At 39.0% G+C, this 13,319-nt stretch overlaps 1 protein-coding gene across 1 annotated transcript in view; it reads right to left on the bottom strand.

Moving 5' to 3' along the window:
- LOC108258402 (receptor tyrosine-protein kinase erbB-4) overlaps nt 1-13,319 on the bottom strand; it is a 114,598-nt gene that overhangs the window by 49,214 nt on the left and 52,065 nt on the right. Inside the window, exons 2-5 of the mRNA XM_053676131.1 lie at nt 9,360-9,511; nt 6,156-6,342; nt 2,269-2,403; nt 1,151-1,216 (exon numbers count right to left, since the gene is read on the bottom strand). Coding sequence (XP_053532106.1) covers nt 1,151-1,216; nt 2,269-2,403; nt 6,156-6,342; nt 9,360-9,511 — 540 coding nt within the window. The remainder of the gene's footprint in view (nt 1-1,150; nt 1,217-2,268; nt 2,404-6,155; nt 6,343-9,359; nt 9,512-13,319) is intronic.

Raw genomic sequence — 13,319 nt, 5'->3', positions numbered from 1 at the left:
CTAGCGATCAAGCGTTCTGCTCCGCGGTCTCCATTCACTGTCTATTATCCTGCACAGGAGTTCATGATGAATGTCGCTGACATAACCTGTTTGTATTTTTCCCCTCAATGTAGCACTTACTCAAGAGTTTTAGCAAATAAAAGTTTACTCTGGCGCTAACACTAACAAACACTGGGATAGAGCGTGGCGTGGCTGTCAAAAACGTTCTTAGCCTTCAGTTAAGTCCAAATTATGCAAATGACCTGTTCATGAATCCAAGGTTGCCAGATTTTGTTTCTAAGTGTGATAAGGATAGAAAATGCAGACTAAGAAGTTGGAAGTACTTCCTTTTTTTTTCCTTTGCTCTTAAATATAATACAATAAGACATAAAATAAAAGCAAGAGACTACTAATTAATGGAGCATAAAATGAAAAAATGACTCATCGCTAATCTAATTTGCTTCGACTTCGACAAAATGGCTTCCTCGCTCATAGTTTACAGAATAGCACTTGATCCAGCACATCATCCTATTGTATTTCTTTTTGCATTTTGGTTTATTTATTTATTTATTTATTTATTTATTTATTTTATATATCGCACTCCAACACAACTTGCTGGAAGCAACTTGCTAGAAGCAAGTTGATTAAATATTATCTATTTCATCTATTTTGAGTTCATTTATAAGATAACGATGAATTTGTTGTTGTTGTTGTTGTTGTTGTTGTTGTTGTTGTTGTTGTTAAACACGACACGTTTAGATCCGCTTCATTTTGAATCACTTCATAACTTCCAAGCACCCATATTATGTTTCAGCCGTTCAGAATCGGTTCCTTCCTATGGGAGTCGATAACTCCATTGGTTGTGTGCTTTGATTTTTACAACTTTGCAGACGTTTTTACGTTCACAAACAGCTACGTACATGACACATGACATGCAAGTTAATATTTGAAAAACCATAATAGGTGCACTTTAAAAATTGATCCTCAAGGTATCCGATTTTTGATTTATTTTTAAAGCGCACGTTTTGGTTGACTTGAAAAGAATAACGCTAGATAATTCATTAATGGAGTCGTTTATTTATTTTTTTTTTAAGCATTCGGGGATCGCTTCCACTTTCCTCTAGAACGTATCTACAAGATTCCACGTGCAAACACTTCGACGAGTACTCACGGATTTGGCACTGATCATCATGAGGACCCCAACATCGTCCGTTACAGTTTCGATGGCAGCGTCTACCTGTGGAGAAAAGAAGAAGAAGAAAAAAACAACATTAAAGGAATACATCATGACGGGGGTGTTTTTAACGTTTGTGGAAGGAGTCTCCAGTGTCAATGCTACAGTCACGTCACTGAGGAAACCGCAATGCGTACAAAAGATTACAGCTTTACCTCTGACTGTTACAGAAAACGGAGAAATTTGTTTTGATAATGTGTAAAGTAAGCATGCTGATAGTTTCTAATAGGCATTTCTAGCCCCCAGTCAGTGCCCTGTGTGTGTGTGTGTGTGTATGTGTACCCCTGACAAAACAGAGTCTGTTCAAAATAATTACTCTTCACTAAAGACCTACTTTAAAAGTGCTTCATAATTACTAGGCAGTCGATTACATACAAATGGCAGCGTAATTAGCGGAGAAAATCGCTGAAATTAATTTAGTGTGAAAACGGTGTCAAGTACCATTTAACACCTACTGTATACGCATGGCTTATTAAAACTGTAACTGTAAATATTACACAGGAAGTGCTGGATATCATTCCTTCCACTAATGAGCGGAACCTTTCGTCCCTTCTATACCAAGTTCTCTGCGTTAGCTTTGTGCACTCGCCATGATCTCTGCTACTTCCTTCCGAGCGCTATTCTTCTTCGTACCATATGCTGAAGATGGTTTTCTTCCATTTATTTATTTATTTTGTAAAAAGTGAATACATTCCAGCTAGGAACTAAAAGCTGTGAGTCAGGGAACTGAATGCACGCACGATAGGACTGGTCCGAGGAATCGTTCGAGCCGGCCATACCTAATTTGCATAGAATATGTACATATAAAAAACTGATCTTATCGCTTGCTAGCATGAAATAGCCAGATTTGTAGATCCTGTTTCTGTAGATGAGGAACCGTTGAGGACATTGTCCCAAAGAAAGATCGCATTGTTACAGCTACAAATGGATCCGGCTCCGTTTTTCTTGACTCGAAGAAGTTTCACATTTTGGGCTCATGAATCCGAAAATCAATCATAACGTACCAGTTGTGGCTCCATACAGATACGAGGCATACTCGCTCAAAATGCACTCACATGAATTGCTGCTGTTGTTGGACGGCACCACCAGAAGCTCAGCGCGAGGGTTCCTCATGATGTCCTGCCAGTGTATGGTGTCCATGTGGCACAGGAAGTTGTTCTGATCCACATACACGCCACCGTTCAGGATCTCTGCAAGGACACATATATTATATATATGGATGAGAATTTATGACTCAGCAGCATCTCTGCAAGAAGATTAGACAGTGAAGATGTCATTAGCAGAATTTCGGAAGATGTTTCTTTGCGACATGTACCTGTACGTATTCCAACAAATGATGAATAACAATGTCAATTTTTTCAAAATTTGGCCTCGTAATTGTCCGAACGTATGACTTACTGGTACGTAGGAACAACTAGCCAGTGCTAGCATAGGATGTGAAATTATTATCTCTTTTTCTAGCACATTTGTTAATCTTAAGATGGTATAATGTACAGTAACTGAACTATGATTATGTCCAAATAGTACTTTAGTCTCTAATAAAGAGTTAGAAGAAGAGCTCAAAATTCACCAATTTTTGGACATGACATGAGGAATTTGCATACACCTTGTAATGGCAGTGAGCGGAACTAATATTTATGCACAAAAAGGTTTGTTTGTATCATATCAACAACTTATTAGGAAATTCAGGAACAGCGCTTCGGCTTGGCTGCTGGAGACTCATTAACATTTAAGTACAAGTCAAGGCTGAATTATTTAAAACTGAATTAATGAACTCAACACCATGCATATGAATGTGTTCGCACTAAAGCACAGAGTCAGAAATGAGAGAAAGAGGAAACTTTTATTTTTTACTTAAAGGCAAGATCGTTTCAGCTACTTTATATATGGGTGTAATAAACACTGTGCTGAGATCGATGGATAAATGGATGGATCGCTCAAAGCAACGAATTGATGGGAGGATAGATAATGGGTAGACAGATGGATTAGAAGATTGATGGATCCATGGGATCAGAAGATTGGATGCACATGATGATGGACGGATTGATGGATGGATGGATGGATGGATGGATGGATGGATGGAACAGTCAAGCGATCGATCGATGGAAGGATGGATGATGTGTGGATAGATGGACAGGAGGATTAAAGCTTGGTGGGAGGATGGACAGTGGGATTGATCGTTTGAAAGGTGGATAGATGGATGGAAGTATGTACTATATGTATGTACAGTGTCCTCCACTAATATTGGCACCCTTGGTAAATATGAGCAAAGAAGGCTGTCAAAAATTGTCTTTGTTGTTTAACCTTTTGATCTTTTGTCTAAATAAATTTGCAAAAATACCCTCAGGGATATTAAACAACTGCAAACAACAACACAGGTTCATCCAAAAAAATATCTGTTAAATATAGGTGTTTTTTAGTCAATACTTTGTGCAACCTGCCTTTGCCAAGATAACAGCTCTGAGTCTTCTCCTATAATGGCTGATAATACATGGCGAGGGATCTGAGACCGTTCCTCCATACAGAACCTCTCCAGATCCTTCACATTTTGAGGTCCATGCTGGTGGACTCTCCTCTTCAGTTCACCCCACAGGTTTTCTATGGGGTTCGGGTCAGGGGACTGGGATGGTCATGGCAGGACCTTGATTTTGTGGTCAGTAAACCATTTTTGTGTTGATTCTGATGTATGTTTTGGATCATTGTCATGCTGGAAGATCCAACTGGGTCCATTTTAAAGCGTTCTGGCAAGAGCAGTCAGGTTTTCATTTAATATCTGTTGATATTTGATAGAGCCACTCGAACCATCCTTTTCACAGTCCATCCTCTTACAGATTGATTCATAACATTTCTACTTGAGTGGAACTTCTTAATTATTGCCCTGATGGTGGAAATGGGCATTTTCACTGCTTGTGCTATTTTCTTATAGCCACGCCCCATTGTGTGAAGCTCAACAACCTTTTGCTGCAAATCACAACTATATTCCTTGGTCTTACCTATTGATTTGAATGACTAAGGGAATTTGGATTGTGTTACTTCATATTTATACCCCTGTGAAACAGGAAGTCATGGTTGAACAATTTCCTGTTCCTACTCACCCAGATGTACTAAAAAAAATTTAAATATGAATGGGAATATACTTCATATGAATTCATAGGTGTATGATACTTGACGTAAACGTAACATATAACATAATAACAACATAACTGGTTTGATTTAGACGCTGCTGGCCATGTAGATTGTTCTGACCATTGTTTTATATTATGAGTTCATGTTACAGTACACTGTGATGGATTGGCACCCCATACAGGTTGTACCCTGCCTTGTTCCTGATGCTCCCTGGGACAGGCTCCAGGTTCCCCGTGATCCAGTAGGATAAGCGGTATAGAAAATGGATAGTTGGATGTTATAGTACAGAATACTACAGAATCAAAGAAGTCATATAGCGTCATTTAAAAGGAGACTTCTTACCTCATATTCCGTATTATTTTGTAGAAAGTCATTTATTTTCAGTATAAATTAAAGTGCGTATTATAGGTGGCATGGAGGTAATGTACCAATTCATTTTCCCCTAGCTTACCTTCAAGAAACCAGTGAAGAAGAACCGGCATAGCCCCATATGCTTTTTGGACCTAATGTCCCATGTGTCGGTGTGCTTTGAGGAAATAAATGGTTGTCTTTCAGTCATTCATTTGACAGCTCGTTTATGGGGATATTGCACACTTTATGGAATTTGCTCAAGCTCATCGATCATGCTGACAGCAAAAGCTGCTCTTCAGGCTTTTTTTTTTTTTCCAAAAGACAACAAATATCACGGACACCAGAAACAAGCAGGTCTTAGGCAAAAAGTCTCAGGTTCACCTACTCGTCTATAAATGTGCAGGTTGATATAGGAGACTCCTGTATATGTACTTCCTATACCCCTAGTTTTCTTCATTGTTGCTACAGTTCACCTCTGACCAACCACTATATTCCATTGTTTTTTATTTCATTTTATCTTGCTAGCACCAATTACTGAGTGTAAACACCCCCGTTTGTTTGGGAAGCGTAACTAATCTCATGTAGCAGCTTTTCCACCTTGTTTCCTACTGTAGGTTCTGTATTTCCTTTGTATTCCTTATAGCTCCTAGTTTCCAACTTCTTCTGGTTCTCGTATTTCTTGTGTGTTTCAGCTTGTTAGCTTCAGCTTGTCATTTTGGATTGTGACAATGGATTTTCTCCTCGCCTCGAGTTTGGACCTAATCCATTGGAAATACCTGTATAGATTGACTCAATAAGAACATCTCGGTGGGCTCCTCAAGGGTTCTTTGGATAGTTAAGGATTCTACCCTAATAGTGGACCCTAGTAGTGGACAGTGTTCCACCATGTTGGCACCCTAGTGTGGATTTCTTCAATATAGCTATATTTTCAAACGAGTGCGAGAAATTCCAATGAAAGTTGGGAAAGTTGGAAATGATGGCTGATTCGGAGGCAATTCATACAAATCCATACAAACTGCATTACTATATTTAAAGTTCTCCAGGTACTCCAGAGCTTAAAATGTTCTATTAGAACTACCAATTTATGTGGCAATAGTTCTCCAGCAAGGATGTGAGCTGAATTTGAAACTATTGGGTTTGCACGGATGAAGTACATTTAAAAAATTGTTCTTCATTAAACCAAAGGCATCTATATCAACTTTTGGCCCATTTTGATAACAGTCTCAAATAGATATGAGGTGTTATATATATATATATATATATATATATATATATATATATATATAATCCTACTGTACATTCTGTATTAGCCAATGAACTACAGGACAGCATTCCCATTCACCAGTCACAACAATTCATATACATTTATCATGAAATCTGATCGAACGATTACACAGGAACGTAGAAAAAGTTGGCGATGTTGAAAGTAAAGAGGCAGAAACACAGGAACCACAGGAACGAGTACCGGTGAGGTTGTTGAGGCCGAGTTGGCGCAGACCGAAGTATCCGTCTCTCCTGTAGTTGAGGAAGATGGCCAGAGCGTAACGGCCTTCGTACAGTTTAGCACCGCGGATGATGCGCAGGTTCTCCAGAGGCAGATAGTCGAAATGGTTCAGAGCCACCAGGACGTAACCCGTCACCTCGCGGATCGACTGCGAAAACAGAACAGGAACACTGAATACAGGAAATGCAGGAGACATCAAGTGAACATTTATGGAAGGAGTCTCCAGTGTCAGGGAATGATTGTTGATAGCTGCCATTTACGTGATAACAGGAACTTGTTTTGCGGATGTACATCCACAACACCAAATGTAACTAGAAACAGACAAAAATTATGATGTGTCGCTCTTTAATTAATCCAGAAAAATTACAATTGTAATAATACACTTTAGTTATTAGTGTTAACACCGCCACATCATTGATTATTTTCATATAACGTGTCCTAATTATATGCGTTTGCATATACGGACAGTGTCCATTTACACCTCATTTCAAATTGACGGTCACGAAAACCAAAAGTGAAAAGAAAAAAAAAAGGATTCGCTGTTATAACTACATGCATGTGCTCACTTTTCGCAAAGAAAAGTTGAACACAAAAAAGTTCCATGCCATAACTACCGACGCGAAACTTTTGTCAGCGAGAATAGGCAAGGACTACAATTCCCTGACACGGCGCACAATGCATGAGGAAATTCGAACGCCGCAGGCTGTAATTAGTCAGATTATACCTTACAGCTCCTGTAATTATCAAGTAAGAGGTTGGGTCGTGTCAAATTCGAGCGGGTTCTGCATGAAAATAACCTCGTTGGATATAGCTTGTCTGCATAACAATAAAAAATTTTAAAAAATTTAAAAACGGGTCGCACTGTTCATGTTCATAACAATCCTGAACAAATGAGTTGCATAAACCTCAACAGATCTGAGACGTTGTATTACAAAAATGAAAAAAAAAATTGTAACATGGTATCCATTTGTTCTGCAGTGATTCGATATGAACTTTACGTCCATTAAACCCCTTAAAATATTTAAGCCTAAAAATTTAACCTGAAGCATGATTCGATATGTTACTATTACTTATTATTATTATTATTATTATTATTATTATTATTATTATTATTATTATTGTTGTTGTTGTTGTTGCTTATGGAGAATTTTATGTAATTATGTGGCTGAGGAATCACTCTGGACACTCTGATATTACCTGCATGATTTACCAATATTCTAAAAAAAGAAAATGAATTTATTTATTTTTTTTTAAAGAAAAGAAAAAAGAAAGCATTTCTGCTATTTCAGGTTTAATGAGAAAAGGTGAGGGTGTAATCATATAACCAGTCTTGCACTCGGGTCATTTTTACAAATTACACGTGGCTGATTTCCGCTGTTTCTCTTTATCATTCGCTATAACAATCAAACAATACGATATTATTACACAGCTTTTTAAAAATGTTATTTATTTTGCTAGTCCAAAGAAATCAAACGAAAGCACCACGCTGAATACATCTCTAATTCGACCCGAGTCAATCTCTGGAAGCTCTTAAGCTAATCGACATTTTTTTTGCTACGTATCCACAGAAATCAGCTTATCGTTCGTGTTACACATCTGACCGTGAGCTTCGTATAAAGACTCGCTAATTACAGCCGCACGGAGAAGCGGCTCTTATAAAATTCATCGTGTTGCGACTGGATTCAAAACGAATCTCAAATGACTCTTTAAGTAAAGCAAGATGAGAGCGTCTTTTTGCTGCGAGGAGGAGGGGTGGAATGGGGGGGGCGACTAGCGAAGGGACATTAGAGGGTATTTTATGATGAAAGCCACTTTGATTTTGAAACAGCCAGCGTTATCAAAAGCGTGTATATTCACAAAAATCAAAAAAAAAAAAAATCAAAAAAAAAAAAAGTTAAAAATAAAAAGGTTCAAGGAAGTTTGCGTAAAGTCTTGGAGGGGTTAAAAATTCAGCGAGCTACTTGGAAAGTAAAGTGAGAAAATACACGTTTTATAGTTACTGTACTGTGTGATTAATCTCTAATCAAACGTACTAGACTTTCATGACATTTCACAATTATGGAGGTCAAAAGATGCACTATTGAACTCCGCTGCTGGTTTTAAAATAACTGGTTTCTTCCAGTTATGTGGCTTGTATGGAATTACACTGTATAAGCCACACCCATGTCTAATGTTTATACAAATATAAATTATTCTTGAAAAACTTTACTTAAAGGTAGTGTTTACAGATTTTATAGAGCTACATAACTCCAGGGTCAGGGTTTTTCTCCTCCCCCAGTCCAAAGACATGCATGGTAGGCTGATTGGTATGTCCAAAGTGTCCATAGTGTGTGAATGTATATGTGATTGTGCCCTGCAATGGATTGGCCTTGTGCTCAATGCTCCCTGGGATAGGCTCCAGGTTCCCCGTGACCCTGTAGGATAAGTGGTGTAGAAAACGGATGGATGGATGGATTACGTTTCTATTTAACTCAGTTTAACTCAGGAGTCACGCTCCTGTTTTGTCATCAGTGCCTCTGTGTAGCTCTGACCATCTCATGGGCTCATGACAGGAATATAAACAACACTTCTCAAACAGCAGTCTGTGTTTCAGTCTCGGCGAAATCCTCAAGGACAACCAAAGTGGGTCATGCTCCGTTAAAGATGGCCGACCACGTCTACTGCTCTTTGATTTGAATCCCCTTTGTATCTTTGTAAGTACTCCGCTTTAGAAACTTCTTAAAATGACATTATTTTAACACTGGGAGAGAGGACAAGATTAATTAACTGGGCAACCTACTGGTCAAGCTTAGCTCAGTCTGATCTAATCATGTTCATTAAATATTTCGCAAATGATTTAGACAAAAAGCTATTGGCAGTCATTCCCTCATCAGCCTCTGTTGAAGTTAATACGACAAAAAAAGAAACCTGCAACTTGTCAAGTTGGTGAGAAACCAAGAATTTCCAGTTTCAGAAAACGTACAGCTTTACCTTTGACCCTGACAAAGAATTGCCACTGAAGACTACTTCCTGACAGAAACCCTGACCATATCAACATCTACACTTTTTACTTTGTGTCTTTAATTCCACTTATTATTAGACTTAGATTATGTGGAGCATCCACCACTCAAGTTCTGTTAGAAGCTGTTACTATAGAAATGAAAGCTTAATGTCGGTGTGCTTCACCTTGAGAAAGTTCAGGTTGTGGTTCCGCTTGATGCTGGTGATCTCCAGGTTTCCCATCACCACCTCACAGTTCTCGTAGAACTTGCGCAGGGTATAGTACTGCTGGTCCAGATCTGACAGGGTGCTGAGCTTGTTATCGGTGCCCTCACACACTGCAAAACACAGAAAGATTTTGTTCAATATGTAGAATGATTTCCATACAAGGCAACGCCGAGACGCTGACTCAGAGCAGTCATTTGCCTTCACTGTTTGGAGCCATTTGATTTTAACTCTAACCGAGAGAAAAAGATTGGTGGTGGAAGAACTGTTTACAGCTGGACGTTCCACACCATTAAATGTAACTATAAAGGAATAAAAGTATATGTTGTTCTTTGTGTTCTTCGTGGCTTTGTGGTTAGCACATTTGACTTGCACCTCTTATGTTGGGAGGATTCCTGCCTCCACGCTGCGTGCCCGGAGTTTGCATGTTCTCCCCATGCTTCAATCGCTTCCTCCAAAGGCATGTGTTGTAGACTGATTAACATTTCCAAATTGTGTATGACTGGGTGTATGTGTATACTGTATTTGTGCGATTGTGTCCTGCAATGGGTTGCAGGACACAATCGCACAATGGGTTGGCACCGCATACAGGGTGTCCCCCACCTCGTGCCCAGAGTTCCTTGGGATTTCCTCTAGGCTCCCCTGTGTAGGATAAACGGTACAAAAAATGGATGGATAGATGTTTTGGTATAAGAGGAATAAAACACTTGAGGACATACTGTTATAGAAAAATTATGTATTATTCCTTACATGTAACACATTCTTCAAAAAAAATTTTGGCCTGAGGCCTTCACAATCTCTATAATTCATCTCTGCTTGACGTGACGTTTAATTAAACACACTCCTTTCCACGCACCACACATCTTCCTCCGGCTGGCCAGAACCATCTGCTCGATCAGTTGGCCTACAGCAGAAAGCCAGAGAGTGTGTGAATATGTGCGCATGTGTCAAGATCAATTCCATCTCGGCACCAACACACTTTACGCTGTTATGTAGAGAGCGAGAGACAAATCCTATCTGAACACCACACACTTACATACAGCATAAAGTTTCCCATGCGCCAATTGGCAGCCGTCTTTGCTGCATCCCATCGTCATGTCTATCGGCCTGCACCACAGCCTTGTCTTACCAAGAACCACTATTCACAGCAATGGAGAGGAAAATGCAATATGAGTAGGTGCCATCGTACTCTAACATTCGTAAGGTCCAAAATGGACAATCAGCATCATGATAATGGGAATAAAGGAGGAAACAGAGACCAGTATGGTACGTGACTTCCTTCAAAAGAGCTATTCTCTCTTCAGACCCCAAACAACGTTGACACAAACCAGGTTATGTATACAGTATCAGTTACACCACTTGGATCCATGATCCATGTCTCTCATCACATACCCCAAGTCCCCTGGGATCCCCCATGACCCAGTGTAGGATAAGCGGTACAGAAAATGGATGGAAGGATGGATCCATGAATTATCCCAAAGTTCAAGGCCTGGCTTTTTAATTACAATTTAACTTGGACATATTTCTCTATGAAACAGGAAGTCAGAGTGACAGCATGTTGAAGTGCTTGAAGTTGAAGTGTGGAGAACATTAACAGTAGTCTTTTGCTTAGTCTTAGTGATGGATGGAGAAGCTCTGACGGTGTTTAAAGATGGAATCGTGTTCTCAATGAGTCTGAGTACACGACATACAGTATTCCAGCATTGAAGAGCCTCAAGTTGGTAAAATGGCTTCGAAAAATTCCTGCAACCTCATGCAAAATGCCATATTTTTTCTCAGCCGATTGATGCTTGGAAAAAGGGAATAGTGTACAGGAAAGCGCACAGCCAAAAACACAGAGATGAACAATGTTTACTGATAGCAAGCTACAGTACTACTAGGGGAGGGGCATTTACCTTCTCGATTGCATTTGATTGGAAAATCATGAAGATTTAGATATAGATCTCCTAGTGGTCAGAAATAGGAACTGCAAGCAGCACTAATAGAGGCTAATTGGGGCGGAAATCCTGCTGCCCCATACACGCTGTATGAACATTTTCAGTATAGAAGAAGGAAAGGGCGGGACAGTTAATGTCATGGTTGCCAGGGTGGTGGTTTTTACAACAAATTGGTATAGTTTAAAAACAATTTAAGTGTTTCAAGTCTACAAAGACTTGGAGTCATCTCAGAATACCTCTGGTAAAGAGAGAGAAAAAAAACCACATACTTAGTCCAGTTATAATATGACGTGGATACACTTAGCCCTACTAGCCTATTTTATACCAGCTGTAAAAGTTCAGCGTAATACACAGTTTCCAGGATGTTTTGGATTGAAGACCTTGTTCAGCTGTGTGTGTGTGTGTGTGTGTGTGTGTGTGTGTGTGTGTGTGTGTGTGTGTGTGTGTGTGTGTGTGTGTGTGTGTGTGTGTCTTTGTTCTTGAGCCTTGTGAAAGAAACCATCTTCATGAATCAATGGCTTCCACAACCTTGATGCAAACAAATGGGTCCACGATGGCTTTAATCATACAAATGCACCTCTACTTCTGATTGCATGAAATCAATAATAATTATCTTCAATGGTCGGAAGAGAGACATAAATAAGAAGACACAGTGACATTTATGGAACATCACACAACAACCAAACTATATTCGTATTAACAGCAGAGGTCACAGCAAGTTTTCAAGGATTTGAAGAAAACAAAATCGAAATTATTCCAGTGTTCATGGCTAATTATGAGGTCGAAGAAGCATGTGGAGGATTAAATTGAGCAAATAATCCACCGCTAAGCTCTTTCATTGCCGTTTTTTTTTTTTTTTTCTTTGCCGGGTGTACAAAATATGGAAAGGTATGGAGAGATTACTTACTTACTAAGAAGTAGACTAGCGTTAATAGTATTAATAAAAACAAATACGCACATTTAAGAGGAAATGTTGTCTTGGATGGGTCTAGCAAATATAGCCACTCATTGTATTTTTTATGGAGGTGTGTATATGTGTGTGTGTATATGTGTGTGTGTGTGTGTGTGTGTGTGAGTCTGAGTCTGTTGGTACAGATCGACTACACCATCCCATGCGACGGCCTCGGAAATGAACCCCGCCAACTGCAATGAAGTGTAGTATTCAGCATGTAAATAAAATTTCTGCATCAACTACAATTCATTTTTTTTAAACATACGCTAATCCATGCACTGTAAAAGCAGAACCACTACATAACTCTGCTGTTTCTTTTAAATAAACAATAACAGTAATGTCGAATTATACTTACAGTGGTTTGCATAACTATTCAAAGCAAGTCCAAGGCAAAGTTCTGGAAAAGTCATGGCATCACTATTTAATCCATTAATTAAAAATGGAAAGATTATGGCACTACCGCGAAACACTTATAAAACACAGCTCCCCCATAAGGCAGGGACAACATATTACATCTTCCATACATGTGGAACCTATACGGGAAGATCTGGATCCCAGTGGGGGAAAGAAAAAAAATATTACCTTCTCCCATTGTGAATAAAAAATAATAATAATAATAAATTTTTAAAAAACGGAGACACAATGAGTACAAGAATGTTTTTTGATGGCAAATTCAACACATTTTCATCTCTTTTTCCAAAACGATTCCCCACTGATAATTTACCACACGATGGAATCGCTGAAATGATGTGCTCAGACTTGCTTCTTGTCTCATTTAGAGGTATTAAATGGCTCCTGAGTTATAAAACCTCAAGAAAAATAAAAGTCAAGGCTAAGTGCTCCCAGATTATTAATCAGCCGAAACACAACTGTTTAGCAGTTTATAAAATAAATCAAATAAGTCGTGGCAATGAAACCCGTGGAAAAGAACGCGATATGCAAACGCCTTACTGACAGTGTAGTAGTTTTGACAAGGTCATTACAAGCGCTACAATCAGCTTAGCATAATTCAGCACACGCAACGCTAAATTA

This window comes from Ictalurus punctatus, chromosome 26, assembly GCF_001660625.3.
Source record: "Ictalurus punctatus breed USDA103 chromosome 26, Coco_2.0, whole genome shotgun sequence".
Taxonomy (NCBI): domain Eukaryota; kingdom Metazoa; phylum Chordata; class Actinopteri; order Siluriformes; family Ictaluridae; genus Ictalurus; species Ictalurus punctatus.
The sequence above is the reverse complement of the archived record's forward strand: the minus strand, read 5'-3'. Positions and strand labels throughout refer to the sequence as shown.